We start from the raw sequence: 26,888 nt of genomic DNA, 5'->3' as shown, positions 1-26,888 counted from the left end.
TACTAATCAGGTTGGACACAGTCCCCATCCCATATGGGGCTCACAGTCTTAGTCCCCATTTGTGTTTGTAGACTTTCTCTAGTTTTTTTCTGAAAATAATAATGCTGATCATCTTTGAAGTAGCCCCTGGTCTGCCATTAATGCATGTCTTCAATACACCCAATACAACCTTTCATTATTGTACTCTCCCAAGCGCTTAGAACGGTGTTCTGCATGTAGCACTCAAATACCATTAATTGACTATGAGAACCTTCTTTCTTCCCTCCATTTCTATGAATTCAAAAATACACCACCAGGCATTTAAGTTACTTGGGTATCATCCGAGTCACCAGAGGAATACCGATCAATGTATTAACACTTTAATTTTTGAGTTTACATTGGTGAGATCATTTAGAAGAACAGTTTCTATCCTCAATAGCCGCTCTATGTTGAAAAAGTTTTCTAATATTTTACTTAAAATCATGGAGTAATAGCTGCAAAGAACCTGAGAATGTTTTGTCCATCTCCTGCCTCCAGACAGGTGATTGACTACAAACTATCCAGGACAGATGGCTATCTGTGTGAGAGTGTGGGTCCAGTGAGGGAAACTCCTCATCTTCCATTAATAGCATGTTGTATTATAGGGTTTTCTCACCTCTAGTCAAGTATTTCTTCCTCTCACCTACCATCATCTCTTCTACTGCAATGTAAGTATTTTTCCTCAGTCTTAACAGCTGAAGACATGAAAACATGCAGCCCCTTCCAAACACTCTTTGTGAACGTAAAGTTCTCCTCTGAGTTAGCTGTACCTGAGGATGCCCAAATTTAAGGAAAACCCTTCCTGCAGTAGATGTGTTTTGCCTGTCTCCAGACATGCCAAGATGTTTCTTCCAACCATGAAGCCTAGTCTGTCCCATTAGAAACATGTTGTTAGAAGAAGGTTCTTAATTCCCTAACCCCATTTTCTCCACAAAGCCAAGGGACAGCACACGTTATGGAATCAGTCTCCCCCTCTGAGACTGTAAGCTCATTATGGACAGGAAAAGTGCCTGCTAAATTCTGTTGCACACTGTTAACTATTGTACTGTGTGCTTGGGAAAGTGCAATAGAATTAGTGGACATGATGCCCCACCATTCCTTCAAGAAATTTACAATATAAATGAGGGAGATAGACACTAACATAAATTACAGATAGGAAGAATCAATCCAATGGTATTTATTAAGCACTTTATGTGTGCAGAGCACTGTACTAAGCACTTGGGGGAAGACCACATAACAGTTTAGTAGACAGGGGCCCTGACTACAATGAGATTACAATCCAGAGGAAGTAATAGACAGGGAAGATGTGTATGTTGGAGGGGCGAGGAGGGCTTACTTAGATGCTGAGGGAAAGATGAAATATGAATTGTGGTGAAATAGTATGGGGAGTGAAAGATTAATGGGAGAAGGCCTCCTGGAGGAGATGTCATTTAAGACAGGGCTTTGGAGCTGGGGAGAGCAGTGGTTTGGAGAAGGGGAGGAGGGAGTTCCTGGAAGAGAAGGAGGGAGGGTGTGAGCAAGAGGCAGGCCACAAGAGAGGTAGGCTAGGGCCAGCGAGGCAGTGAGTAGGTCAGCTTGGGTGTGGGGGCTGGGGTGTACTGAGAGAGAGGAGTGCAGATAAAAGTAGGGGAGAAAGATGATTGCGTGCTTTAAAGCCAGTGAAGACCATGTGTATTGGGAGAGAGGATTAAGAGGTAATAATAGCTCTTCTTTTCCAGGCTGAAATACCCTATTCCTTTAAATATTTCTCCTTAAGACCTATTTCCATCCCATTTAACATTTGTCACTCTTCTCTGGATCATTGTTGGTTTCTCCACTTAAGTCTTCATGTGAACGAAATTGGACACCATGCTCCAGTAAGTCCCTTGACCAAGGAAGAATTTGGTATCCCTTGCGTTTTTGACTCCCAAAACACTTCTCTCCCCTTCCCTCAAGGATTTTTATTGCTATATTTTTGTATAGCTAATCTTTCCTCGTACATTTAACTTTTTTTTGTCCCCAAGGAAACTACTTTGCACTTGTCCCTCTGAATGCTGTTTTATAATAGCATTTTTCAAAATTTAAGGCCATTTAGCATTTTATTATTGTCTTTCAGTACATTAGCAATCCCACCCAATTTAGGTTCATCTGCAAATTTTGTGCTTTATATTATATACAAAGAGAAGCTGCATGGCCTAGTTATAGAGCATGGGTCTGGGAGTCAGAGAACGTGAGTTCTAATTCTGAGTCTGCCACTTGTCTGCTGTGACCTTGGGCAAGTCACTTAACATCTCTGTGCCTGTTACCTCATCTGGAAAATGGGGATTAAGACTGTGAGCCCAATGTGGGACAGGGACTGTGTCCAACCTGATTGGCTTGCATCTACCACAGTACTTAGTACAGTGCCTGGCACATAGTAAGTGCTTAACAAATATAGGAAAGGCAGCATGGCCTAGTGGAGAGAGCACGAGCTTGGGAGTCAGAGGACCTGGTTTCTAAACTTAGCTCCTCCATATGTCCCTTATGGGACCATGGCCAAGTCCCTTAATTTCTCTGTGCCTGTTACCTCTTTTTTAAAATGGGGATTAAGACTGATCCCCTCGTAAGACATGGACTGTGTCCAACCTGATTATCTTGTATCTACCCCAGGGCTTAGTACAGTACCCAGGACATAGTAGGGGCTTAACAAATACCATTTTTAAAAAATGGATCAACAGCAAATGTAAGCATTCCTAGTTATTAAGCAGATGACACACTATTGATGTGTTTTCCACATTCACATTGACTTTATAATTCTAAAACCAGGGAGTGATGGAAAATATTGCATTGCCTAATGCTATTTGGTGAGTATCATTTTGGAGAATTGCCTTCCCCAATTTTTTTCCCTCTGTAGAAAAAGTATTATACTAGAAATACTTGAAATTCAATGAGGAGGGAAGGGAGTATTTTTATAAATCCGTAGACAACTCACATCCCCCTACCTGGTCAAGGTTGATTGGAAGAGCTTTTGTAACTCCTTATGTGTGCGCTTGTTTTTGTTTTGTCATTACTTTAGAATGAATAGACCAAATTCTAAAGTGGGACCACAAAGTATGTATTGTTTAAGAACATGCAAAAAATGCTGCTTATCAGGGCTTAAATATTTAACGAGCTCATGGAAACAGTTGGCAGAAATTCCTACATTATTTTAGGTAAGGTAATCTTAGGTGGGGCTCTAATTATTTCTGCCTGCAAACTGTATAATGTTTTGTCTTTAATTGGAGGGTGCTAAAACAGTTCCAAATTATGTTGAAGTTGCATTAGTGCAAAACTGTTGTTAATCAGTTGTATAAATCTCAATGTGTATTAAAAATGCTTGTGGACTTGCACTTATCTTTTCCCTTGTACTGTTGATTTGCTCCCTTATACTGTTGGCACAGTCTCGTGCTTTTGATTTTACTTCATTCCCCTGAAGTTTCTTTGGCAGGAATTTCATACTTTTAAGTGCTAATGAAATGCTAAGTCTGGTTGGTTGTTAAGAACTTGTTCTTAAATTATTATTTTGGGGGATATTTTGACATTTTTAGAAAACATGCAGTTTGCCTTTCAGTTCAGTTCTTGAAAAAAGCACCTAATACAGTGCTCTGCACACAGTAAGCACTCAGTAAATACTACTGAGTGAATGAATGAATAAGGTCACAGAAATGCTCCGTCTAGCCTAGTATTCTGTTGCAACAGAATTCCTGGAGGAACCAGACGAGGATTGTCCGCCCGGGCATCCTTCCGAATGTTTAGAGTGGTGTCATCCAACATCCAGTCAGTACTGTTTGTTGAATACTTTCTTTGTGCAGCTCACTGTGCTAAGTGCTTAGGAGTGAGTGGGCACGATTCCTACTCTCAGGGAGCTTACAGTCTACTGGAACATTTTGGATAGCCTATCCGTTGATTTGTTCCAAACCTGCCTTGAACTTGCTAATGTTTTCTGCTCACAGATTCCTGTGGGAAGATGTAATATTTGCACCCTCAATGTGGGAAGGAATTTTTTTTTTCTCTGTTTTGAACCTACTTCCCTTTAGCTCCACCAGGTAACTCCTCCCCGTCCACTGGGATTTGAGGAACCAAAATTCTGTGCCCAAACCCTTCATGACATTGTAGACTTGTATCACGTTCACATTCAACCTGCGTCTGTCCAGCCTGGATCCCTACCCCTTGTACTTTGGTCCTATCAGGAATCTTCTCAATTTCCCCATCATCCTGGTTGCCCTTCTCTGGGTTTTCTCCAGATGGTTATTTCCCTCTTAAGGTGATGTGACCAGAGAAGCAGCATGGCCCATTGGATAGAGCACGGGCCCAGAAGTCAGGAGGACTTGGGTTCTGATTCTGGCTCCCTTACATGTCTGCTCTGTGACCTTGGGCAAGTCACCTCACTTCTCTGGGCTTTAATTGCCTCATCTGTAAAATGGGGATTAAGACTGTAAGCCATGTGTGGAACATGGCCTGTGTGTCCTACCTGATTAGCTTGTATTTATGTCAGTGCTTAGTACAGTACCCGGCACATAGTAAGTGCTTAAAAAAAATTTGCAACCCAAGTCTTGTTTAGATTGAGTGAAAATATCAAGGTCATATAGAGAGGTACGATGTACAATTTTTAAGCATGGGGGTCAAAAGGTGGGAGGAAGGGCCTGAGATGGGAAAGAAGGGGGTAGGAAAGCCACCTCCCCTCCCAAAAAACAACCAAAAAACGAAACAAAACGGTCAAGGAATATGGATGGGGGCAGGGAAAGTAGGGGCAGATTTACGGTACAATTTTGGCTTGATTATGTTGGAGCTGGTTCTGGAAAGAAAGCTAACCAAACTACCTATGATCAATTGTATTTATTGAGCACTAGGCAGTGGGCAATATAACAATATTGGACAATATAACAGTAGAACAGAGTTGGTAGGCATGTTCCCTGCCCAAACAAGCTTACAGTCTTGAAGGTGCTTATAAGTCAGTGGGAAAATATACCTCATGATATAGCCATTCCCTGTTCTTGAGGAATACAGCATGGATGTATCATGGGGCACACTTGTACTGCTATCAATCAGAGGGGTTTATTGAGTGCTTACTATGTACAGCACTTTACTAAGTGCTTGAGCGTGTACAGTACAATAGAATTAGCAGATAGGTTCCCTGCCCATAATGAAATATACACCTTGATTAGCACCCTTTGGTTCCACCAAAAATTTAATGTGTAGAATCCCGGATAAAAAGTAGTCTCCCTGGGAAATAATGTAAAGTACATTCATGCACTCCCCAAATAATAACCAAAAGAAACAATATGGCAAACAGTGACTAGAGTACAATGTCCTGTAGACTGTATGGTGGTTGTGGGAAGGGAATGTGTCTGTTACAGTTTTCATTCAATTGTATTTACTGAGCGCTTACTGTTTACAAAGCATTGTACAGACATATTGTATTCTCCCAATCTCATAGTACAGTGCTCTGCACACAGTTAAGCGTTCAGTAAATGATTAATTGATTGAATATGGTTATCAATGGCAGTGTAGATACAAATGTCTAAGATTTTGAAGTAGTTATACATATGTAAATATGACATTAAGGACACTTATGAGAAGGAACCATTGTTTTGAGGCAGTGACTCAGTGGGGAAAGATCCCTTTGTTGTGAAGCAGCAGTTGAACTAGCAGCATCTCATGGCACCCAAGAACTTAAGGCCAGATCCTAGTCAGGGCACTCCTGGGTCTACCACTTTGTTACTCTCCCCCCCCCCAAATGGCATTTGTTTACACACTTAATATATGCCAGGCACCGTACTAATTGCTGGGGTAGATACAAGCTAATCAGGTTGGACACAATCCCTTCCCACAGTCTTAATTTCCTGATTTAGAGCTGAGGGAACTGAGACACAGAGAAGTGAAGTGACTTGGCCATGGTCACATGGCAGACAAGTGGCAGAGTGGGGTTCTGTGCTTGTCTCCTGGTCCCCTGGGAGCCAGGCAGAAAGACTAATGATGGAGAGTTATTTTTCTCAGCTCAAGCTAAAGTTGAGGTAAAAAAGGAAACTCATGTGTTAACAATCTAAAACCATTTCCGTCCACTTCCCCTAGCAAAAGCCCTGGGTTGGCCATGTGGCTTAGCACATTGGTAAGCAATTCCTGGTAATAAGTCAATCAGTGGTACTTATTGAGCATTTACTGTGTGCAGGGCACTGTACTAAACACTTGATTGAAACACAACAGACAGCTTCCCTGCCCACAACAAGCTTACAGTCTAGAGGGATCAGACAGCTCCAAGTGTCAGCTACTCTAAATAGTCCAAGTCTTAGTCTCTCTCCAGATGGGAGCTTTCTAATGTATACTATTAATAATAATAATAATAATGTTGGTATTTGTTAAGCGCTTACTATGTGCCGAGCACTGTTCTAAGCGCTGGGGTAGACATAGGGGAATTAGGTTGTCCCACGTGGGGCTCACAGTCTTAATCCCCATTTTACAGATGAGGGAACTGAGGCACAGAGAAGTTAAGTGACTTGCCCACAGTCACACAGCCGACAAGTGGCAGAGCTGGGATTCGAACTCATGAGCCCTGACTCCAAAGCCCATGCTCTTTCCACTGAGCCACGCTGCTTCTCTATTGATTATACTTTGATTATTCATCCTCCAGGATCCAGTTGACTGCTCTGGGAAGACCCCAGTAATCATAGCCACACTGAATTCCCAAACAGAATGGTTGGAATTTCTGTAAAAGATGTAAAAATGGGGATTAATACCTGATATCCCTCCCACTTTGACCATGAGCCCCATGTGGAGCAAGAACTGGGTCCAACCTGTGTATCTTGCATAACAGTAATAATGGAATATGTTAAGTGCTTATTATCTTCCAGGCACTGTACTAAGCACTGAAGTGGATACAAGCAAATTGGGTTGAACACAGTCCCTGTCCCACATGGGGCACCCAGTCTCAATCCCCATTTTCCAGGTAAGGTAACTGAGGTCCAGAGGAAGTGAAATGACTTTTCCAAGGTCACACAGTAGACAGGTGACGGAGCCAGAATTAGAACCCATGACCTTCTGACTCCCAGGCCCGTGCTCTATCTACTACACCATGGCACAGAGTAAACACTTGACAATGACAACACCACAAATGGTAGAAAATAAAGATTTTTTTGTAAGTGATTATGGGGCGGGGGTGAGTATCACAGTGCTTGTGAACTGGAGGCTTCCTCACATTTGCTGCCTGATCCCAGAGTAGCCTCCCTACTCTGAGGCCTCTCAATTTAGTAGCACCAAATAACACCAACCACCCCCACACACAGTTAGACTTGGGGCAAAATGAATAGGCAGCTCAACTCATTTGCAAGAAGCCATGTTACACCCCAGGAATAATGATAAATTCCTGCAGCTCAAGGAAATCTGTTGTTGTTGAACCCTCCAAGGGCCAGGTTTGTGTTTCAGCCAGACTTTCTGCAGCCCCAGGCCTTTGAATTCTTTGAAGCTCCTTTTTTTTCCCCTCACTCAGAGCTAAATTCCAGGTGATTGAATTTGTTTATGTGAATTGGGGAGATTCAGTTCTTCTAGTGGGCTAGGAGTGGGGCTAGTTCAAATTTGCCCTCTCCTAATGATGATCACAGTTTCTTATTTATTGCGATGAGGGCTTGATTGAGTGCCCATCTTGGATCCCAGTTAATAATAATAATAATTATGGTATTTGTAAAGTGCTTACTATATGCCAGGCACTGTATTAAGTGCTGGGTGAGTGCAAACAAATTGGTTTGGACACAATCCCTGTCCAAAGTGGGGCTCACAGTCTTAAATCCCCTTTTACAGATGAGGTAACTGAGGCCCAGAGAAGTGAACCGATATGCCCAAGGTCATCTAACAGGCAAGTAGTGGAGCTGGGATTAGAATCTAAGTCCTGACACCCAGCCCCATGCTCTCTCCACTAGGCCATAAGAGCAGAAAGGTTTGTCTTCTGCCCAAAGGACTGGCGTTTCAACTGTTTTGACCAGTTTCAACTGTTTTGACCATGGCGGTGATGGTTTGCAGCGATGGTTTGCAGTGAAGCATTTACACTCTCAGCTGGTGCCTGTCAGCTATTGATTCCTGTCTACTTGTTTTGTTTTGTTGTCTGCCTCCCCCTTCTAGACTGTGAGACTGTTGTTGGGTAGGGATTGTCTCTATCTGTTGCTGAATTGTACTTTCCAAGTGCTTAGTACAGTGCTGTGCACATAATAAGTGCTCAATAAATATGACTGAATGAATGAATGGTAGGGAGAAAGGGTGAAATCTTTGGTCACAGAATAGAGTAGAATTGGGATCACCACAATTGTGCCTTCACCCATGTTTTAAATGATATTTGCTAAGTGCTTACTATGTGCCTGGCACTGTACTAAGCGCTGGGGTAGATAGGAGTTAATTAGGTTGGGCATCACAGTCTTAATCTCTATTTTACAGAGGAGAGAGCTGAGGCACAGAGAAGTTAAGTGACCCGCCCCAGGTATCTGTGGATTTAATAATTCAATTGAGGATTTTTTGCAGTGGGGTACCTTTAAAATGCCCTAATATTTTCCAGCAAGATGGCCTGAAACTTGAAAAAGTCATGTTTTAGGTCGTAAGCTTGAGGAGAAAAGAAGGAAAACCAGTCTCAGCTCTATAGCATTTTATGTAGATGTTTACGGAAGTTAGTGATGTAAGATTACAGGAAAATGATTAATTTTATATTTAGAACAATGACATGGGTTTCTGGGCAGGAAATGAATGTCAGAAAGATTGGGTTAAGATTTAGTTACTATTTAAAATTTTTTTGAAGTGGTTTTCACACTGTATAAACTCAATAAATTCAGTGGAATTTAGTAGGCGACTGACTTGTTAGCTTTTAAAAAACAATTGTAATTTAACTTGTACCCTTAATAGGTATAAACATGATTTAACATTTTGGCTCGTTTTCCAACATAATTTATTACTCCAGATGCATTCTGCATACTTGTTTCTAGTTTCTTTTGTTTGCTAATTATGTAAGATTAAAGAGGCAGACTGTTAATTAATCTTACTTTTCCACTGTGGCATTGAGAGGATGAGTGAGATTGAATCCTTAATACCATTGATTAATTAATGGCATTTATTGAGTGCTTATTGTGTACCAGAGCACTGCACTAAGCAACTGGGAAAGTACAATACAACAGAGCTGTCCTCAAGGTACCTAAAGGAAAATGTTTTAATATTAAGATCCCTGAATATTCAGTCTTCCAGATATCAGTAATAATAATAATCGTAATTGGTGCTAAGTGCTTATTACGTACCAAGTGCTGTGTTAAACACGGGTAGTTATAAGATAATCAGATTCCACAAAGGGTTTACATTCTAAGGAGGAGGGAGAATAGATATTAAATCCCCATTTTGCAGGTGAGGTAACTGAGGCAGAGAGAAGTTAAGTGATTTGCCCATGGTCACAAAGCAGCCGAGCTGGGATTAGAACTCAGGTCCTCTGGCTCCCAGGCCCTGACTCTTTCTACTAGGCCATACTTGTTCCCATAACTATAGCAGTGTAACTTTTGTCAACCTCTAAATACAAAGGCACTTGCGTGTTTTGACCCACTACATTCTGAATTATTTAATTTTGAATATAGAGTTAATTTCATTTAGATATAGTGTAATAGTTTCATTGGAAAAATTCCTCCATTGTGTTTTTTTAAACTGTTTTTTACAAGTCAGAAATGGTCCTTTTGTTTACAGAGTTGCCATCTCGATTAGATTTAGTGTAGAGATATTGTAAAATTGAAAATTTTAAAGCTAGGAGGAACAATAGCTTACAAAACTTCATTAAAATAACAACTTCATCTTGTTTGTTTAGTAAAGTATGTTGCTGTTTCCATTTAGAAAACAGCAACCCGAAATGACTCAAAGGGTTAGTGTTGGATGGAAAATCCCTAAATCCCAGGTTTCCTGGACTTTGGCAGGTGACATTGCAGGAAATGTCTCTTTCAAATCACTCCGAAAAAGGTTATCACCTCTTCTAGGAGGCCTTTTCTCATTAATTTCCTGTCATCCCATCAGCCTCTATCACACTAATGTATTTATTTTTTTTTCTTTGTCTCATATCTATTTCTTAATTCGTAACTGTAGAATAGGTCAGTTTACATAATACTTTTTCATCTCTTAGATTGTAAAATCCTTGAAGGTAGGAATTCATCTTTTGATTATTTCTACTGAGAGTCAGAAGGACCTGGATTTTAATCCTGCCCGTCACTTGTCTGCTGTATGACCTTGGGCAAGTCACTTCACTTCACTGAGCCTCAGTTACCTTGATTGGAAAATGGGGATTAAGACTGTAAGCTCCATGTGGGACGTGACGGTGTCCAACCTGATTAACTGTTTCTACCCCAGTGCTTAGTACAGTGGCTGGCGCATAATAAGTGCTTAACAAATATCATGAAAAAAGACATAGAGAAAACGCCAAGTTTATGGACCCATTTTGTAGTAGTAGTTAATTGAGCACTCAGTAAATGTAGTGCACTGTATTAGGCACTTGAGAATTATGAAACGAAGCTACACGTTTCCTACCTATAATGAGCTTTCACCCTAACAGGAGAGACAAAAAAAATTTACAAATATCAGTCCATCAGTTATATTTAGTGAGTGCTTACTATGAGCTGAGCAGTATACTAAGCATTTGGGAGAAAACAATGGAGATAGATATGATCCCTGCCCTTAAGGAGTTTACAATCTAGCAGAATACAGGGATGAAAATAAATGTACAACTGAAAGAACATGTTTATATATGTAAATAATATATGTAGCTGAGGCAGAGAGAAGTTATTTGCCCATGGTCACAAAGCAGCCGAGCTGAGTTTAGAGCTCAACACACAAATCTATAACACAACACATAAATCCATAATTTACTTAGATTAATGTCTGCATCCCCTCCTAGACTGTAAATTCGTTGTGGGCACGGAACATGTGTACCAACTCTGTTATTTATATATATAAATATATAGAGAGATGAGAATTGTGGTATTTTTTAAGTGCATACAGTGTGCCGGACACAGTGCAAAGCACTGGAATTAGATACAAGGCAGTTGGGTTGGACACAGTCCCTGGCTCACATAGGGCTCGCACTCTTAATCCCCATTTTGCAGATGAGATAACTGAGGCACAGAGAAGTGAAGTGACTTGCCCTAGATCACACAGCGGACATGTGGTGGGGAGATGTGTATGTATCTATCTCTATACACATGCACGTAAGTACTGGGGAAGCTCATAAGTGCTAGAAATGACTGATGCCTTGGGGTTACTTAAATTATTGGGAATCAGGTTGGAAAGGATTGTTGGAGGAGATTACCATCAACAGTATTGAGTGCTTACTGTGTTCTGAGCACTGTACCAAGCACTTGGGAGAGTATAATTCCACAGAGTTGGGATACTTGTTCTCTGCCTAAATTGAGCAACACTTAGAGGGTTGTGATGTGGGGTGTTAGAACTATGGTGTGGTAGATTTGGGGAGGGAAGAAGTTCCAAGCTGGAGGAAGAGTGTGAGAAGGGATGGAGGTGGGAGAATTGAGTGTGGTTTTTTTTAATAATAATGTTGGTATTTGTTAAGCGCTTACTATGTGCAGAGCACTGTTCTAAGCACTGGGGTAGATACAGGGTAATCGGGTTGTTCCACGTAAGGCTCACGGTCTTAATCCCCATTTTACAGATGAGGTAACTGAGGCACAGAGAAGTTAAGTGACTTGCCCACAGTCACACAGCTGACAAGTGGCGGAGCAGGAATTCGAACCCATGACCTCTGACTCCCAAGCCCGGGCTCTTTCCACTGAGCCACACTGCTTTTAATCGTATTTAAGCACTTACTATGTGCCAAGCATTGTACTAAGCACTGGGGTAGATACAAGCTAATTAGTTTGGACATAGTCCATGTCCCACATGGGGCTCACAGTCTTAATCCCCATTTTCTAGGTGAGATTACAGGCACAGAGACGAAGCAAAGTGCTGCCCTAGATCACACAGCATACAGATGGCAGAGCTGGAATTAGAACCGAGGCCCTTCTGACTCCCAGACCCCTCCTCTTGCAACTAGCCCGGAAGCTGACCTTTGGGTCAGGGAGGAGGACGGTGGTGCTGCTACCTATAAAGCCAGGAAAGTTAAGAAGAGGAGTGGGTTCAGGAGAAAAAATGGGCAGTCTCATTTTTAGGGTAATCAAATTAGAGGTGTCAGTGGGATATCAGACTGGAGATGTCCTAGAGGCAAGTGTAGGTGCAGGGATTGTAGGTTGGATGAGAGGTAGTTTTGGGAAGTTATCCCACAGATGGGAATTTGATTGAACATTTCCTGTGATTTAAGCTTGAGATCCAGATGAAATTTGTATCTTTATTGTAAAAATGAAACCTAGGAACTTAAGTTTAGAGAATACCCTGAAACATGCGAAGTGTTGTAAATTTTGAAATACAGTGCTTACTGCCATGATTTTAGTGGCAGTAAGAAAGTATGCAGTAGTGATACCCCACTGGCTTTATGTAATCCATTGCCTCTGCCTAATTAATGTACTGCTGGGATAATAGAGGAGGAAATAACATAGACCAGTGGTTAGTCCATGTATTCTGATGGCTATCAGGAGGTGCGTGTGGTTAATCAGTGGTGCAGCTATAATCTGGTTAGGTTTTGTTAAGTTTATTAGCCCCACAACACATAAGTCTATATCCATAATTTACTTATATTAATATCTGCGTCCCCTCCTAGACTCTAAATTCGTTGTGGGCAGGGAGCATGTGTACCAACTCTGTTATATTGTACTCTCCCAATGCTGTGTACAGTGCTTTGCCCACGTTCAGTGCTCAATAAATACGATTGATTTATAAAGGAAATATGATGCATGTTAGCATTTACGCAGAGATGCTCGCTCTTTAAGCTAAAGGAATTAACTTGAAATATCAGCTAAACGGAGATTTTAAGCTTTACAACCTATTCCTCACAAAGAGCAATAAGTAAAAAATCAGCATGTCTTTTGCTGCCAAACTTTTTGTAAGCTTCAGGGATGTGGGAAGGATCAAGTTAAATGACTTTAAAGGATCATAATCCAGTCTTTTTCATGGTATTCAGGATCTTACTATGTGTCAAGCACCGCTCAAAGCGCTGGATTAATAATCTAATCAGGTTGGACACAGTCCCTGTCCCTCATGGGACTCAGTCTTAATCCCATTTTACAGATGAGGTAACTGAGGCACCGAGAAGCGAAGTGACTTACCCAAGGTCACAGAGCGGACAAGTGGCAGAGCTGGGATTAGATCCCCCGTCCTTCTGACTCCCAGGCCTGTGCTCTTATCCAGTAAACCATTCTGCTTCCCTTAAACGAACAATGAAAAGGGCAAGGGGAAGGCTTTGAAGACTAATAAAAATCAAAAGCTGGTGAAAGAATTCCAAGAAGCTTTTTTTTTTTTTAATGGAATTGCCCATGCCTTTAGGGAACAACTTTACCAACCAGCTTTTTTAATTGAACAATGTTAAAGGATTTATATTCCTTTAGGGTAAATTTGCCAATTCATAAATGGGATTCTTATGGACACTTTCTATTCTTAAGATGCAAAAAGTTCCAAGGCTATAATTAAGTTTGTATTCCAGTTTTCCGTGGAGCTGCCTATCCTGCTCCTTGTTCCTTTCATGCTGCTGATTACTGATCCAGCTTGGACCACTGCAGTTTCTCTACTTCCCCAAAAAGCCCTTGCCTTTTTTTTTTTTTAAACTATTATTTGAAGTGGTTGGTGCCATTTCCCATTTTGCTTCTCAGTTCCTGAAATAGGACATTGTTTTTAAAAAAGCTCTGCACTTCTAAATCGTTAGATATTAATTACCAATTTATGAGTCTGTTTCAGATACCCTCATCGGGGAGATCTTTGAGGGTTATCCCGTGCACTCAATGCTGACTTGAAAGTCAGGAATTTTAAGCATCGATTCTTATTCTATTGATTTGCTTTGAAAAATAGAAAATAAGATGCTGAATTCCAGGTCTCATATAGTGTTGTTGGATGTTCTGCCTGAGATAAGCAGAACATCCAACGATAGTATATGAGACCTGGGATTCAGCATCTTAATTTCTTATGCCTGAAATGAGCAGGTGTTTTGGAGAGAATCCTTTGGTCTCAGTGCTGAATAGCTAAGTAATATTGGTTCCGGTTTTGCCTTGTATTGAAACCTAACAGAAGCTTCGTGTAGGGGTGTGTGGGGCAGTGGGGAGGGAGCTCATAGCTCAATCCAGGAACCCTGACTTTGAGTTGAGCACACTGGTGTGATGGTTACCATCCACATGAAGCCCTCTTTCCCCCACCTCACTCTCACTTAATAACAATAATAATAATAATAATGGTATTTGTTAAGCGTTTACTATATGCCAAGCACTGTACTAAACTCTGGGGTGGATGCACACAATCGGGTTGAACACAGTCCTTGTCCCAAATGGGGCTAACAGTCTCCATTCCCCACTTTTTCTGAGGAGGTAACTGAGGTACAGAGAAATTAAGTGACTTGCCCAAGGTCACACAAGCAGACAAGTGGCAGAGCCGAAAGTAGAACCCATGACTTTCTGTGCTCTATCCATTCATTCATTCAATCAATCGTATTGAGCGCTTACTGTGTGCCGAGCACGGTACTAAGCGCTTAGAATATACAATTCGGCAACAGATAGAGACAATCCCTGCCCAACAGCGGGCTCACAGTACTGTGCCATCTGCGCACTTGGGTCTGTGACCTTGGGGCTTTTGATATTTATCCCACCCACAGTCCCTCAGTACTCTTATAGAGGTATATATACTTGTATAAATTGGGTATTTTACGTTGTTAATTTATATAAATGTCTCCCTCCCTCTGTAGACTGTAAGCTCATTGTGAGCAGGGAACATGTCTACTAATTTTGTAGTATTGTAGTCTCCCAAATGCTTAGTATCATGTTCTGCATACAGTAAGCATTCAATAAATACAATTGAATGTATGAATAAGTACCACTGATTGATAAACAGTCTTGATCTGTTGACCTTTTTGACTAGCTGGTGCAGACTTGACCACAAAGAGGCTATGATGCCCCACCTCTGCATCTATCCAAGACTTGCAGCTGGTCGGCTATGATTTTAAAATGAAGCAGGAGTAATGGGACCTTTAAAGGTTATGGAAAAATCCTTCCCAACATCATCATCCCAAACCCAAACCGTCAAACATAATGTCAGTTTGGATGAACTGTTAGTCTGACCTAAGTGTAAGGAATTTCTTCCATTCCCTTTCCACCTACATCCAAATGAAAAATTGGTAAAATGCTAGAAGATTGAAGCCCTTGAGTAGCAGAACAACTTTTAAAAAAATGATATTAAGTGCTATTTTATTTTTATTTTTAAATAGTTAAGTGCTTATTATGTACCAGGCACTGTGCTAAGTACTGGGGTAGATAGACTATTATCACGTTGGACACAGTGGCATATAGTCTTAATCCCCATTTTGTGGATGAGATAAGTGAGACCAAGAGAAGTTAAGTAAATTGCCCAAGGTCACAGAGCAGACACTTCCTCTTGCATGTTAGTAGGTCACTTAAGGTTCTTGACGACTTGTCACAAGGTGACAGGATGTGGTATGTGTAGCCTGTTGACAGACCTGTTGGAGCCTTCAAAAAACCCCTGACACTTAGCAGTGGGAGTAGGAAACGAATCATTCGATTAATGGTATCTGAGTCCTTACTGTATGCAAAGCAGTCTATTAAGAGTTTGGGAGAGTACAATACAACAAAGTTGGTAGACACGTTTCCCACCCACAAGGAGCTTGCAGTCTAGAGGGGGAGATAGACATCAATATAAATAATTTATAATATATCATTTATAGATAGGCACATCAATGCTGTGGAGCGAATACCAAACCGCCCTCTCAGAGATCACAAATGAAGTTGTTCTTGCCAAATTCAGTAGTCTCTGCCGCGTCGTAATCCCCATCCATCTCTTAGCTGCCTTTGAAGCTGTGGACCACTCCCTTTTCTGGAAACATCCAACCTTGGCTTCACTGAAACTCTCCCCTCCTGGTTCTCCTATCTCATCTTTCTGGCTGTTCATTCTCAGTCACCTCGGATTCCTCCTCTGCCTCCCACCCTCTAACTAAGGGGGTCCCTCAGGGTTCCATTGTGGGTCCCCTGCTATTCTCCATCTCCCTTGGAGAACTCATTCACTCACATGGCTTCAACTACCACCTCTATGTGGGTGATTCCCAAATCCACATCTCCAGCCCTCATCTCTCCCCGTCAGTTCAGTCTCAAATTTCCTCTTGCCTTCGGGTCGTCTCTACTTGGATTTCCTGCCGTCACCTCAAACGTAATATGTGTAAAACAGAACTCTTTATCTTTCCACCCAAACCCTATCCTCTCCTTGACTTTCCCATCACTGTAGACAGCACCACCATCCTTCCTGTCTCACAAGCCCATACCCTTGGCGTTAGCCTTGACTCCTCTTTTGTTCAGCCCACATAGCCTATCAGTAAGTACTGCCAGTTTGACCTTCACAACATGGCTAAAATCTACCCATTCCTTTCCTTCCAGACTGCTACTAAGGAAGGTCGTGTCTGCTGATTCGGTTACTTACCCAAGAGCTTAGTCAAGTGCTCGACAAAGAACAGGCCTTTCATAGATAGTATTTATTGACCTTTCTTGACTGCGATTCATTCAGTTGAATTTATTGAGCACTTACTGTGTGCAGAGCACTGTACTAAGCGCTTGGGAGAGTACAATACAACAATAAACGGACATATTCCCTGCCCACAAGGAGCTTGCATTCTAGGGCGGGGACACAGACATCAGTACGAATAAATAAATTACAGATATGTACCTAATACAGTAACAACAGTTAACAGCCGTGAAAAATTATCAAGGTAGGTCTAATGAAACAGGGGTCACTGTTCCATTAGGGTAACAGGAGACTAGGTAATTATTTCCAAAGCTTCCACACTCAAGGATCATGGCATGGTTTTTGCCAGGAGACATGGAATGCTGCAGTCCCTTCCTAATGAGAGAGCGTTTGAAGTTTGGTGTATGGCCCTTTCCATTAAAATGCATACTAGTAATAATAATGGTGTTTGTTAAGAATTTATTATTTGTCAGGCACTGTTCTAAGCCCTGGGGTAGATACAAGCTAATCAGATCAGTCACAGTCCCTGTCTCACATGAGGCTCACAGTCTTACCCCCCCCCCCCTTTTTTTTTTTACCAGATGAGGTAACAGGCACAGAGAAGCTGTAACTTGCCTGAGGTCACACAGCAGACAAGGGACAGAGCCGGGTTTAGTACCCAGGTCCTTCTGACTCCCAGGTCCTTCTGACACCCAGGCCCGTGCTCTATCCATTAGGCAGGCAGCTTCTCAGTACAGTACTGAGTAATGATTCTCAAATCACCCTCGACTGTAGGCCTGGTGCACTGTCTTTCTGCTGCTCCTACAAGAGGACCGCTTTTTGCTTATTCTGCAGCTGGTGCACTCTGTGGGATGTTTGGCTGCTGTTCACTCTTCAAAGAGCTCCTTCTTTACTTCTTCTGCAGCTGGTCCACTGTGTACCCTTGGGCCATGGGAAACTTGGTATGCCTGCCAAAATCTACTAGTCCCCTTTCCCTGCCCCAGCTGACTCTTGCTTGCCACCATCGCTCCTCATCCTCCCTCGGGGACCCTTGTCATTTGCACCCCTCTCCCCCTACCACCTCGAAGTGCCAGCTTATCCTTCCGTTTGGTTTTGATCTTTTGATCTGTGACTGTTGGTCATATTGTGCTTTCGGTTTGCTGTTCTTCAGGATGTTGTTTTTTTTGTTTTTAATTTTTCAGTGTATTTAATAAGCGCTTACTATGTGGCAGGGTACTGTTCTAAGTGCTGGGGTAGACACAAGTTAATCAGGTCAGACACAGTCCCTGTCTCATGTGGGGCTCACAGTCTTAATCCCCATTTTACAGATGAGGTAACTGAGGCCCAGAGAAGTGAGGTGACTTGCCCAAAGTCACACACAGCAGCCAAGTGGCAGAGTAGGGATTAGAACCCATGACCTTCTGACTCCCATGCTCATGCTCTATTCACTACTCCATCATGCTTCTCACAAGGCGCTTCTCCTATGTCCTCCCTCTTGCTGCTCTCTCCCAGCCCGGCATAGTGAACAGAGCACGAGCCTGGGAGTCAGAGGATCTGGGTTCTAATCCCTATTCTGTCACTTGTCCGTTGTGTGGTCTTGGGTGAGTCACTTCACTTTTCATGTCCGTCTCACCTTGGACTGGGTCCAGCTTGATTAGTTTGTCCCTACCCCAGTGCTTAGAACAGTGCTTGACACAGGTGTAAGTGCTTAACAAATGCCATTGTCATTATTAAGCACTTAAATACAATTATTATTATTATTAGCACTTCTGTTTCATCATCTGTAAAATGGGGATTAAATTCATTCATTCATTCAGTCACATTTATTGAGAGCTTATGTGCAGAGCACTGTACTAAGTGCTTGGAAAGTGCAATTCAATAAAGAGAGACATCCCTGCCATCACCGGGCTTACAGTCTAGAAAGAGGAGACAAACATTAAAGCAAGTAAGCAGGCATCAATATAAATAAATAGAATATAGATATATACATATCAAAACAAGTAAACAGGTATCAATATAGATAAATAGAATTACAGATATATACATAAGTGCTATGGGGCAGGGAGAGGAGGGGAAGAGCAAGCAGAATTAAATCCTACTCCCTACCACCTAGACTGTATCCAACCTGATAACCTTTTATCTACCCCAGCATTTAGAACAGTGCCTGTCAGGTGGTAAGCACTTAACAAATGCCACAGTGATTATTATCATCACTCCTTCCTTCCGAGAGAAATGCCAATCTGGGAGTTAGAGGACCTGGATTCTAATCCTGCCTCTGCCACCTGTGTGCTGCATGACCTTGGACTAATCACTTCTCTGTGCCTCAGGTACCTCATCTATAAATTGGGGATTATCTTGTGTCTACCCCAGGCTCAGTACAGTGTCAGGAATGTAGTAAGTGCTTAAATACCATTAAGAAAAAATCAACTCACCTCTTACTCCTTCAGCCACCTCCAACTCCCTTCTCCACCCTTCCCTTTTCCTCTCCATTTCCAGTTCCCTTTTTCCCTCCCACCAATCCTCCCTCCTCACCTCCTCATGCTCCATTCCTAGCTCAAAATGAAAAGTTGGCATCCTGCTGTTAAGTATTCTGTGTGATGTTGCTAGCTGACCAGTTATTCCTTGAGTAGGAAATGCTGGCATGAGCAGAAAATGATGTGGTCGAGCGGGTCACTGCTATTTTTATAGGGAACAGGGAAGCAGAGCAGACACCCAGAACGAGAAGTAGCTCGATTTAAGATGCTCAAGCCTTGACATAATGAAAAAGATTTGGCTCCTAATCAAATAATCTGGGAAGTGACATATTTAAAATCCCAGTGGCTTAGTTAATAAAAGCTATGCTTGGATCTTTGGAGGAATGTGGCTGTAAGAACTGAATTTCCAAATAAACTAGTGGAAACACCTAGACTTTGGATAATGGCTTTTTTCTTCTGGGAATCTTCCAACCTCCCTCTTCTCCAGAAATCCCCTGTTCCACCCAGATCGTATCTTCCTCAGTTTTGTCCGTTTGCCCTTGCGTTTGCTATGAGGAGAAAGTGCTTGAGAAGAAGCCCCTTCTGGCAGCTGAGAATCCACTGTGGAACAGAGTTCTGAGAAGAGAGAGAATTATTATTATTATTATGGTACTTGTTAAGCACTTCCTGTGTGCCAAGCACTGTTCTAATCAGGTTGGACCCAATCCTTGTCCCACATAGGGCTCACACTCTTATCCCCATTTTACAGATGAGATCAGTGAGGCACAGAGAACAATAATAATAATAATATCTGTTAAGCCTTACTGTGTGTCAAGCGCTCTACTAAGTGCTGGGGTGGATACAAGCAGATCAGGTTGGACACAGTCCCTGTCCCATGTGTGGCTCACAGTCTCAGTGTCCATTTTACAGATGAGGTCCCTGAGGCAGAGAAGTGACCTGGGTTCTCATCCTGACTCTGCCATGTGACTTTGGGAAAGTCATTTTACTTCTCTGTGCCTGTTACCTCTTCTGTAAAATGGGAATTAAGAGTGTGAGGCCCATGTGGTACATGCACTGTGTCCAACCTGATGAGCCTGAATCAACCCCAGCGCTTAGTACAGTGCTTGGCACATAAGTACCATTAAAAAAGAAAAAATGGAACTAAAAACTAGCTTTCCAACTAGCTGCATCATGTATAGCTCCTCTTTCCCCTTTGATTCAGAAGGCAGAAAGGCAAGAAGTTATTTATTGAAACTCTTTGAGGGCCTGCGAGGTTGGGAGTTTAGGCAAAATCCAACTTACCTGCTCTCAGGTAGTTCACAATTTAATGGAAATGCTAACCTGTCCTTCATTGTCTCTATACTGGCTTTCTTATTCTGGGTCTTTGTCCCTGTGTCTTTCTAGCCTCTCTCTTCTGTGTCCTTTGTCCAGCCTGATTTTCTCGTATCTACCCCAGTCCCTAGTGTAATGCTTGGCGCACATAGTAAGGGCTCAACAAATACCACAATTATCATTATTATTTTTTGCCTATTTTGAGAAGACGTATAAAGATGGAATGCTTGTCATGTCCTACTCGGAATTTCCTGTCTTTCTGAAGATTGTGCTCTTCGTTAACATTGAGTAAACAAGTGAATTTGGGAAGTATGAGACCATGGTGTCTGTGTTTTCCATTATTGAAAACCCTGTCTTTTCTGGAACTCTCTAAAAGACATATTCAGCATGCATTAGCAGTTTGCAGTCAAATCTAAGAGAAAGAAACCCTTACAAATGAAAGATGTAATTATTTAGAACAGTTTAAGCAGGATCTTAACATGATTGATAAAGATTGTTAGTTTGTGAGAAAAATACAGAGATTCATTCATTCATTCAATAGTATTTATTGAGTGCTTACTATGTGCAGAACACTGTACTAAGCGCTTGGAATGTACAAATTGGTAACAGAGACAGTCCCTTCCCTTTGATGGGCTTACAGTCTAATTGGGGGAGACAGACAAAAACAATAGCAATAAATATTTGCTATAAATTTTGCTATAAATATAATAAGTAAATAATAAATATAGAACCCAGTTCATCCCAGGGGATGAACATCTCATTAAAACAATAGCAAATAAATAGAATCAAGCTGACGTACATCTCATTAACAAAATAAGTAGGGTAATGAAAATATATACAGTTGAGCGGACGAGTACAGTGCTGAGGGGAAGGGAGAGGGGGAGGAGCAGAGGGAAAGGGGGGAAAAGAGGGCTTAGCTGAGGGGAGGTGAAGGGGGGGTAGAGGGGGAGCAGAGGGAAAAGGGGGAGCTCAGTCTGGGAAGGACTCTTGGAGGAGGTGAGCTCTAAGTAGGGTTTTGAAGAGGGGAAGAGAATTAGGCAGAGGTGAGGAGGGAGGGCATTCCAGGACCACGGGAGGACGTGGCCCGGGGTCGACGGTGGGATAGGCCACAACGGGGGACGGTGAGGAGGTGGACGGCAGAGGAGCGGAGCGTGCGGGGTGGGCAGTAGAAAGATAGAAGGTAGAAGGGGACGTATTTGGAAGATTTTTCTCACTCGTAGAGAATTGATTTCATCTCTTTGGAACAAATGACTACTTTTAAAATATAAATCCAAATGCCTCTCCATATGGCTTCTCCTGTCAAAATGACCATTTTGATACAATCAAAACTAGAATTTCAGAACTTTTCACATGATCTGTTTTTTCCAAAGACTTGCATAGGACATTGTGAAAAATGGACTACCTGAAATATTATTTTGGAAAGATTGTTCTACTTACTGGACTTTATATGGGATGTGTAAATAATAATATTTGTAATGATAATAGCAAAACAGGATGGTCTAGTGGATAGAACATGGGCCTGCGTGTCAGAAGGACCTCGGTGCTAATCCTGGCCCTGCCACTTATCTGTTGTGTGACATTAGGCAAGTCCACTTAACTTCTCCGTCCCTCAGTTACCTCCTCGGGAAAATGGAGATGAAAACTTTGAGTCCCATATGGGACATGGACTATTTCCACCCTGATTAGCTCATGTCTACCCCAACGCGTAGTGCCCGACACATAGAAAGCACTTAACAGAGACCATTAAAAAAAAGTGTTTGCACAGAAATTCAAAGAAAGCTTTTGTGGGTTCACTTCAGACTTTATATATAGATTTTAGGTAAGGATATGTTATTATTATTCTTATTGTCATCATTATTGTAGCTGTTGTATTTTCTAAGTGCTTACTATATGTCCAAACACTGTTCTAAGTTCTGGGATAGATTTCAAGCTAATTTACAGGAGCTCCTCGTCCAATTAGGAGGGAGAACAGGTGCTGAGTCCCCATTTTGCAGATGAGAATACATATGCCTTATCCCAGATAATAATAATAATAAAAATAATAGTGGTATTTGTTAAATGCTTACTATATGCCAGGCACTATTCTAAGCGCTGAGGTGGATATAAACAAATAAGATTGGACACAGTCCCTGTCCCTCCTAGAGCTCAGTCTTAATCCCCATTTTACAGATGAGGTAACAGTCACAGAGAAGTGAAGTGACTTGCCCGAGGTCACACAGCAGCCAAGTGGCAGAGCTGAGACTAGAATTCAGGTCCTTCTGACTCCTAGTCCGTGCTCTATCCATCAGACCACGCTACTTCTCAAATTGGCTTCTCCACACTAATATTCTAATCTCTCAAGGGTGTTTGATGCACACCTGGAAAGTAGAGGTTGCATGCTCATGGCACATCCATGAGAACTTAGAGATATTTTCCTTCGATTGGTATCTTCAAAGGAGTAGTCAGACTACAAATTGTATCCTTGGTGGGATGGCAAATTGGCAGCCTTTAGAGAAGTTACGGTAGGGAGATTTGGATCATTTTTGGAATTATTTATTAGATGCATTCCTTTCATTTCTAGAACCCGTTCTGAAAACTGCCCAGTATGATAAATGTCAGTTCTATTTTAAGAGTTTTTTAGCCAGCATGAAATGAATTATGTCCTGTCCAATTCTTATGAACAATTCACTCTGCAAATTTCCGAGATTCAGGATTGACTTGAGAATTGTTTTCATCTAGAAGTGATATGCCTCCATTTCATATTTGAGGAAATTAGTTCTTATTTATGGTATAGTAGTACTTTAACATAAAGGAAGAACTGTTCAATAATTATCTGTGGTTAAATACAACTTCAGGCTACAGGGCTGAAAACTAGCTAGTCTTTTTTTTGGCATGACATTCATTTTTAAATACGTTGAGTGGAGACTAATGGGAATATGCATTAGGCAGCCTCTAAATTTCATATCAAAAGATGATCGATGCAGAAAAAGTAAAAAGAGACAAATGGGATTTGGCACCTAATTCTGGCCAGAACAGGGATGAATACGTGCCGGCTCTCTGAATGTATAAGTCTGTAAGTGGACTGGAAAAATATATTCCATTTCTTTTGATTTAATTTCTTTTTTTGTTCTTTGGTCAAGTCTCATGGTGAGTATTTATTGAGCTCCTTTTGCAATCCACCATAGTAAGTGCTGGGGAGAGAACAATAGACAGAAAGGACATTTCCTGCCCTCAAGGGAGAGGCAAACAGAAAATGATTCACAAATAATGGCGTGGGGGCTGGGGGGGGAAGAGCTACATCTGGTAGTAGCCAGAAAATGGAAAGTTTCAGAAAGACTCAGGAAGTTTCATGTTTAATGGGAGTACTTACAAAATTGTCATCATTATTGATCCCCTCACCCTCTGGCTAGGAAGAGGAGGGAAGGTAGCGGATAAAGTTGTGAAGAGGATATTGTGCTCCTTCTCTCGTGTATTTGCCAAAACAGCAGTTTGGCCTAATGGATAGAGCAGGGCCCTGGAAGTCAGAAGGACCTGAATTCTAATACCTGCACCGCCACTTGTCTGCTGTGTGACCCTGGCCTCAACTTAACTTTTCTTAACTTCTCTTGGCCTCAGTTACCCTCTCAGTAAAATGGGGTTAAGACTGTGAATCCCTTGTGGGACTTGGACTGTGTCCAGCCTGATTAGCTTGTATCTCCCCCAACACTTAGTTCAGCACCTGGCACATAGAAAGTGCTTAGAAAATTCAGGTTAAAAAAAAAAATGTGACACAATCCACAGTTCACAATCCACAGTCCACCATGTCTGTGGACTGCTTTTGATTACTGGTCCTCATTGGGTTTTATCTGGGTGAAACTTTGTATTGAGAAGAATGCTTTCTCTCTTCAGTGGTCCTTGTTCATCATCATTATCATCATCAGTGATACTTACTGAGTGCTTATTGTGTGCTGAGCACTGTACCAAGAACTTGGGAGAGTGTGAGAAAGGCTCCTGATTCCTTTTGAATTGGTTATAGTGGCTTAGAAATGAATGTTTAGACTTATTTCATTCCTTTTTCCCTTTCAGTTGACTATATTGTGGAGTATGACTATGATGCTGTGCATGATGATGAACTAACGATTCGAGTTGGGGAAATCCTCAGAAATGTGAAAAAACTAGAAGAGGAAGGATGGCTAGAAGGAGAACTAAATGGGAAAAGAGGCATGTTTCCTGATAATTTTGTTAAGGCAAGTATTCTCTTTTAACCTTGAGTGGTTGCTGCTGAGAAACTGAAGCTTTATGCATAAGAAAATGTATCAAAATACAATCCCTGTGTAGATGCCGAATACTAAGCCATTCTTTTCAAAATGGAAAAGTGAATACTTTTATGCAAAATGCATTTCATTCATTTCTTTCTTTTTTCCAGAATGGAAAAAAATATAACTTTGTTTCACTGTTAAATGTAGGGGATATAATTTGTACTGTTTATTTAGGATATAAATAGAAGTCGAAGAACTCAATTAGATTTTCTTTTATTGTATTACAAGCATCAGTAGTTCGTGATGCTGCTAATAGACTAGAAACAACTAGACTGTAAGCTGGTTGTTGGCAGTGAATGTGTCTGTTTACTGTTATATTGTACTCTCCCATGCGCTTATTCATTCCTTCATTCAATCGGATTTAATGAGTGCTTACTGTGTGCAGAGCACTGTACTAAGCACTTGGAAAGTAAAATTCAGCAATAAAGAGCAACAATACCTGCCCACATCGGGCTTAGAGTGCTCGGCGAACAGTAAGTGCTCAATAAATGATTCATTGAAATACAACTGAATGAATGAAAAAACATGAGTTGCTTCCTTATGAACATTTTCTTTCTTACTGCCTCCTGTCTAGAATCGAACTGCCTCAGCTTACAACATGGGTCTCTCTTGCAAACTCTGAACATGGCTTTTATTCATACTAGTTTTTCAAGTTACCATTTGGTCAGTGGGAAATCTAATTTTTTTTTTTCAGTGGTATTTGTTAAGGGCTTATTATGTGCCAACCCTTATTCCAAGCGCTGGAGTTAGAAACAAGGTAATCAGATTGGACACAGTACAGTCCATGTCCCAAATGGGGCTCAGAGCTGTAACCCCCATTTTACAGAGGAAGTAACCGAGGGACTGAGAAGTGAAGTGATTAGCCCAAGGCCACACAGCAGGCAAGTGAGTGGCAGAGCCGGGATTAGAACCCTGGTCCTTCTGACTCCCAGGTCCATAATCAATCCACTAGGTCACGCCACTTCTCTCATTTCTCAGCGAAATATAAGTACTACTTTGAGATTATGGTAACTTCAAAGCAGACTTGCCATGTGGCTTTTTTCTGAGTGTCTACAAAGTCTCTGGCAATTTGTACATGGGGAAATGACCATAGTAAGATAACAAAACGTAATACCATGAAAGAATTACGAGTGAATTTTTTTTTAAAAAGCACTAGGAACTCTGAGAAAGATGACTTATCATTTTTAATATTATTGTGCCCAGATGCTCACTTGACTCCACTTTCCAAAAGCATTTTATACTGGCTCCCTATTTCTTTTTTAATAACACTGTTTGCTGTTGTGCAGAAGGGATGAAGGAAGGAGGGGTGTCAGCCAATTCAGTGGAGCCAATAAAATGGAACCTAAAATGAAGAGTAGGTTTGCTTGAGAGGAGCAAAGGGTGTGAGCTGGGTTGTAGTGGGAGAAGAGTGAGGAAAAGCAGAGGGGAGTGAGCTGAGTACCTTAACGCTGATGTTCAGGTATTTTTGCTTTAGGCAGGCAGCCTTTGGCGATTTTTGAAGAGTGGGGAGACGAGGACAGAACATGGTTTTAGAATAATGATCCCAGCGACAGAGTGAGTGAGGTCCGAAGAGGAGAGATACCGAAGGCAGAGAGGTCAGCAAGTAATCTGCACAGTAGTTGAGATGGGACAGGACATGTGCTTGAACCAGCGTGAGTGGTAGTTTGGATGGACAGGAGGAAGGGGTGGGGTCTGGTGATGTGATGAAGAAAGAACCAGCAGGATCTGGGGACTGACCAAAAATCACTTTGCCAAAATGAAAAAGCAATACAAATTTGAGGTATAATAGTAATTATTTGAAAAGAAATACAAATTCCTGATAGGAAAAAAGCAGCTTAATTGTTAATATTATAATCAAATGCTGTCAAATTCTTTCCCATTTATAGCAACTCTTTGGCTATATTTTCTCCAGAACATCTTATCTTATGTCATAATCTGTTACCTTGCAAACGTTTCTTCTGTATCGTTTTGTTTTCTATCCATCTAGCTGCTGGTTTGTATCGTCTGTTTTCCCTGGACTTTTCCCAGCATTAGCGTTTTCTCCAGAGAATTAGTCCTCCTGATGATGTGCCCAAAATATGCTAATCTAAGTTGTCAATTGGCCTTCTCAAGACCACCTTGGCTTAATTTGCTCCAAAACCCATTGGTTTTATAGGACTCCCTGTTAACTGGCTTCAACTAGACCGATTTCCTGGTTCTCATTTTGCCCCCAGGCTTATGCCCTTTG

General features: G+C 41.6%; 1 protein-coding gene across 1 annotated transcript in view; it reads left to right on the top strand.

Annotated features, from left to right (window-relative positions):
- The window catches only part of LOC100081068 (CD2 associated protein), a 91,112-nt gene that overhangs the window by 8,174 nt on the left and 56,050 nt on the right, over nt 1–26,888 (top strand). The window contains 1 exon segment of the mRNA XM_029072194.2: nt 24,429–24,589. Coding sequence (XP_028928027.1) covers nt 24,429–24,589 — 161 coding nt within the window.

Source organism: Ornithorhynchus anatinus, chromosome 9, assembly GCF_004115215.2.
Source record: "Ornithorhynchus anatinus isolate Pmale09 chromosome 9, mOrnAna1.pri.v4, whole genome shotgun sequence".
Classification (NCBI taxonomy): domain Eukaryota; kingdom Metazoa; phylum Chordata; class Mammalia; order Monotremata; family Ornithorhynchidae; genus Ornithorhynchus; species Ornithorhynchus anatinus.
The sequence above is the reverse complement of the archived record's forward strand: the minus strand, read 5'-3'. Positions and strand labels throughout refer to the sequence as shown.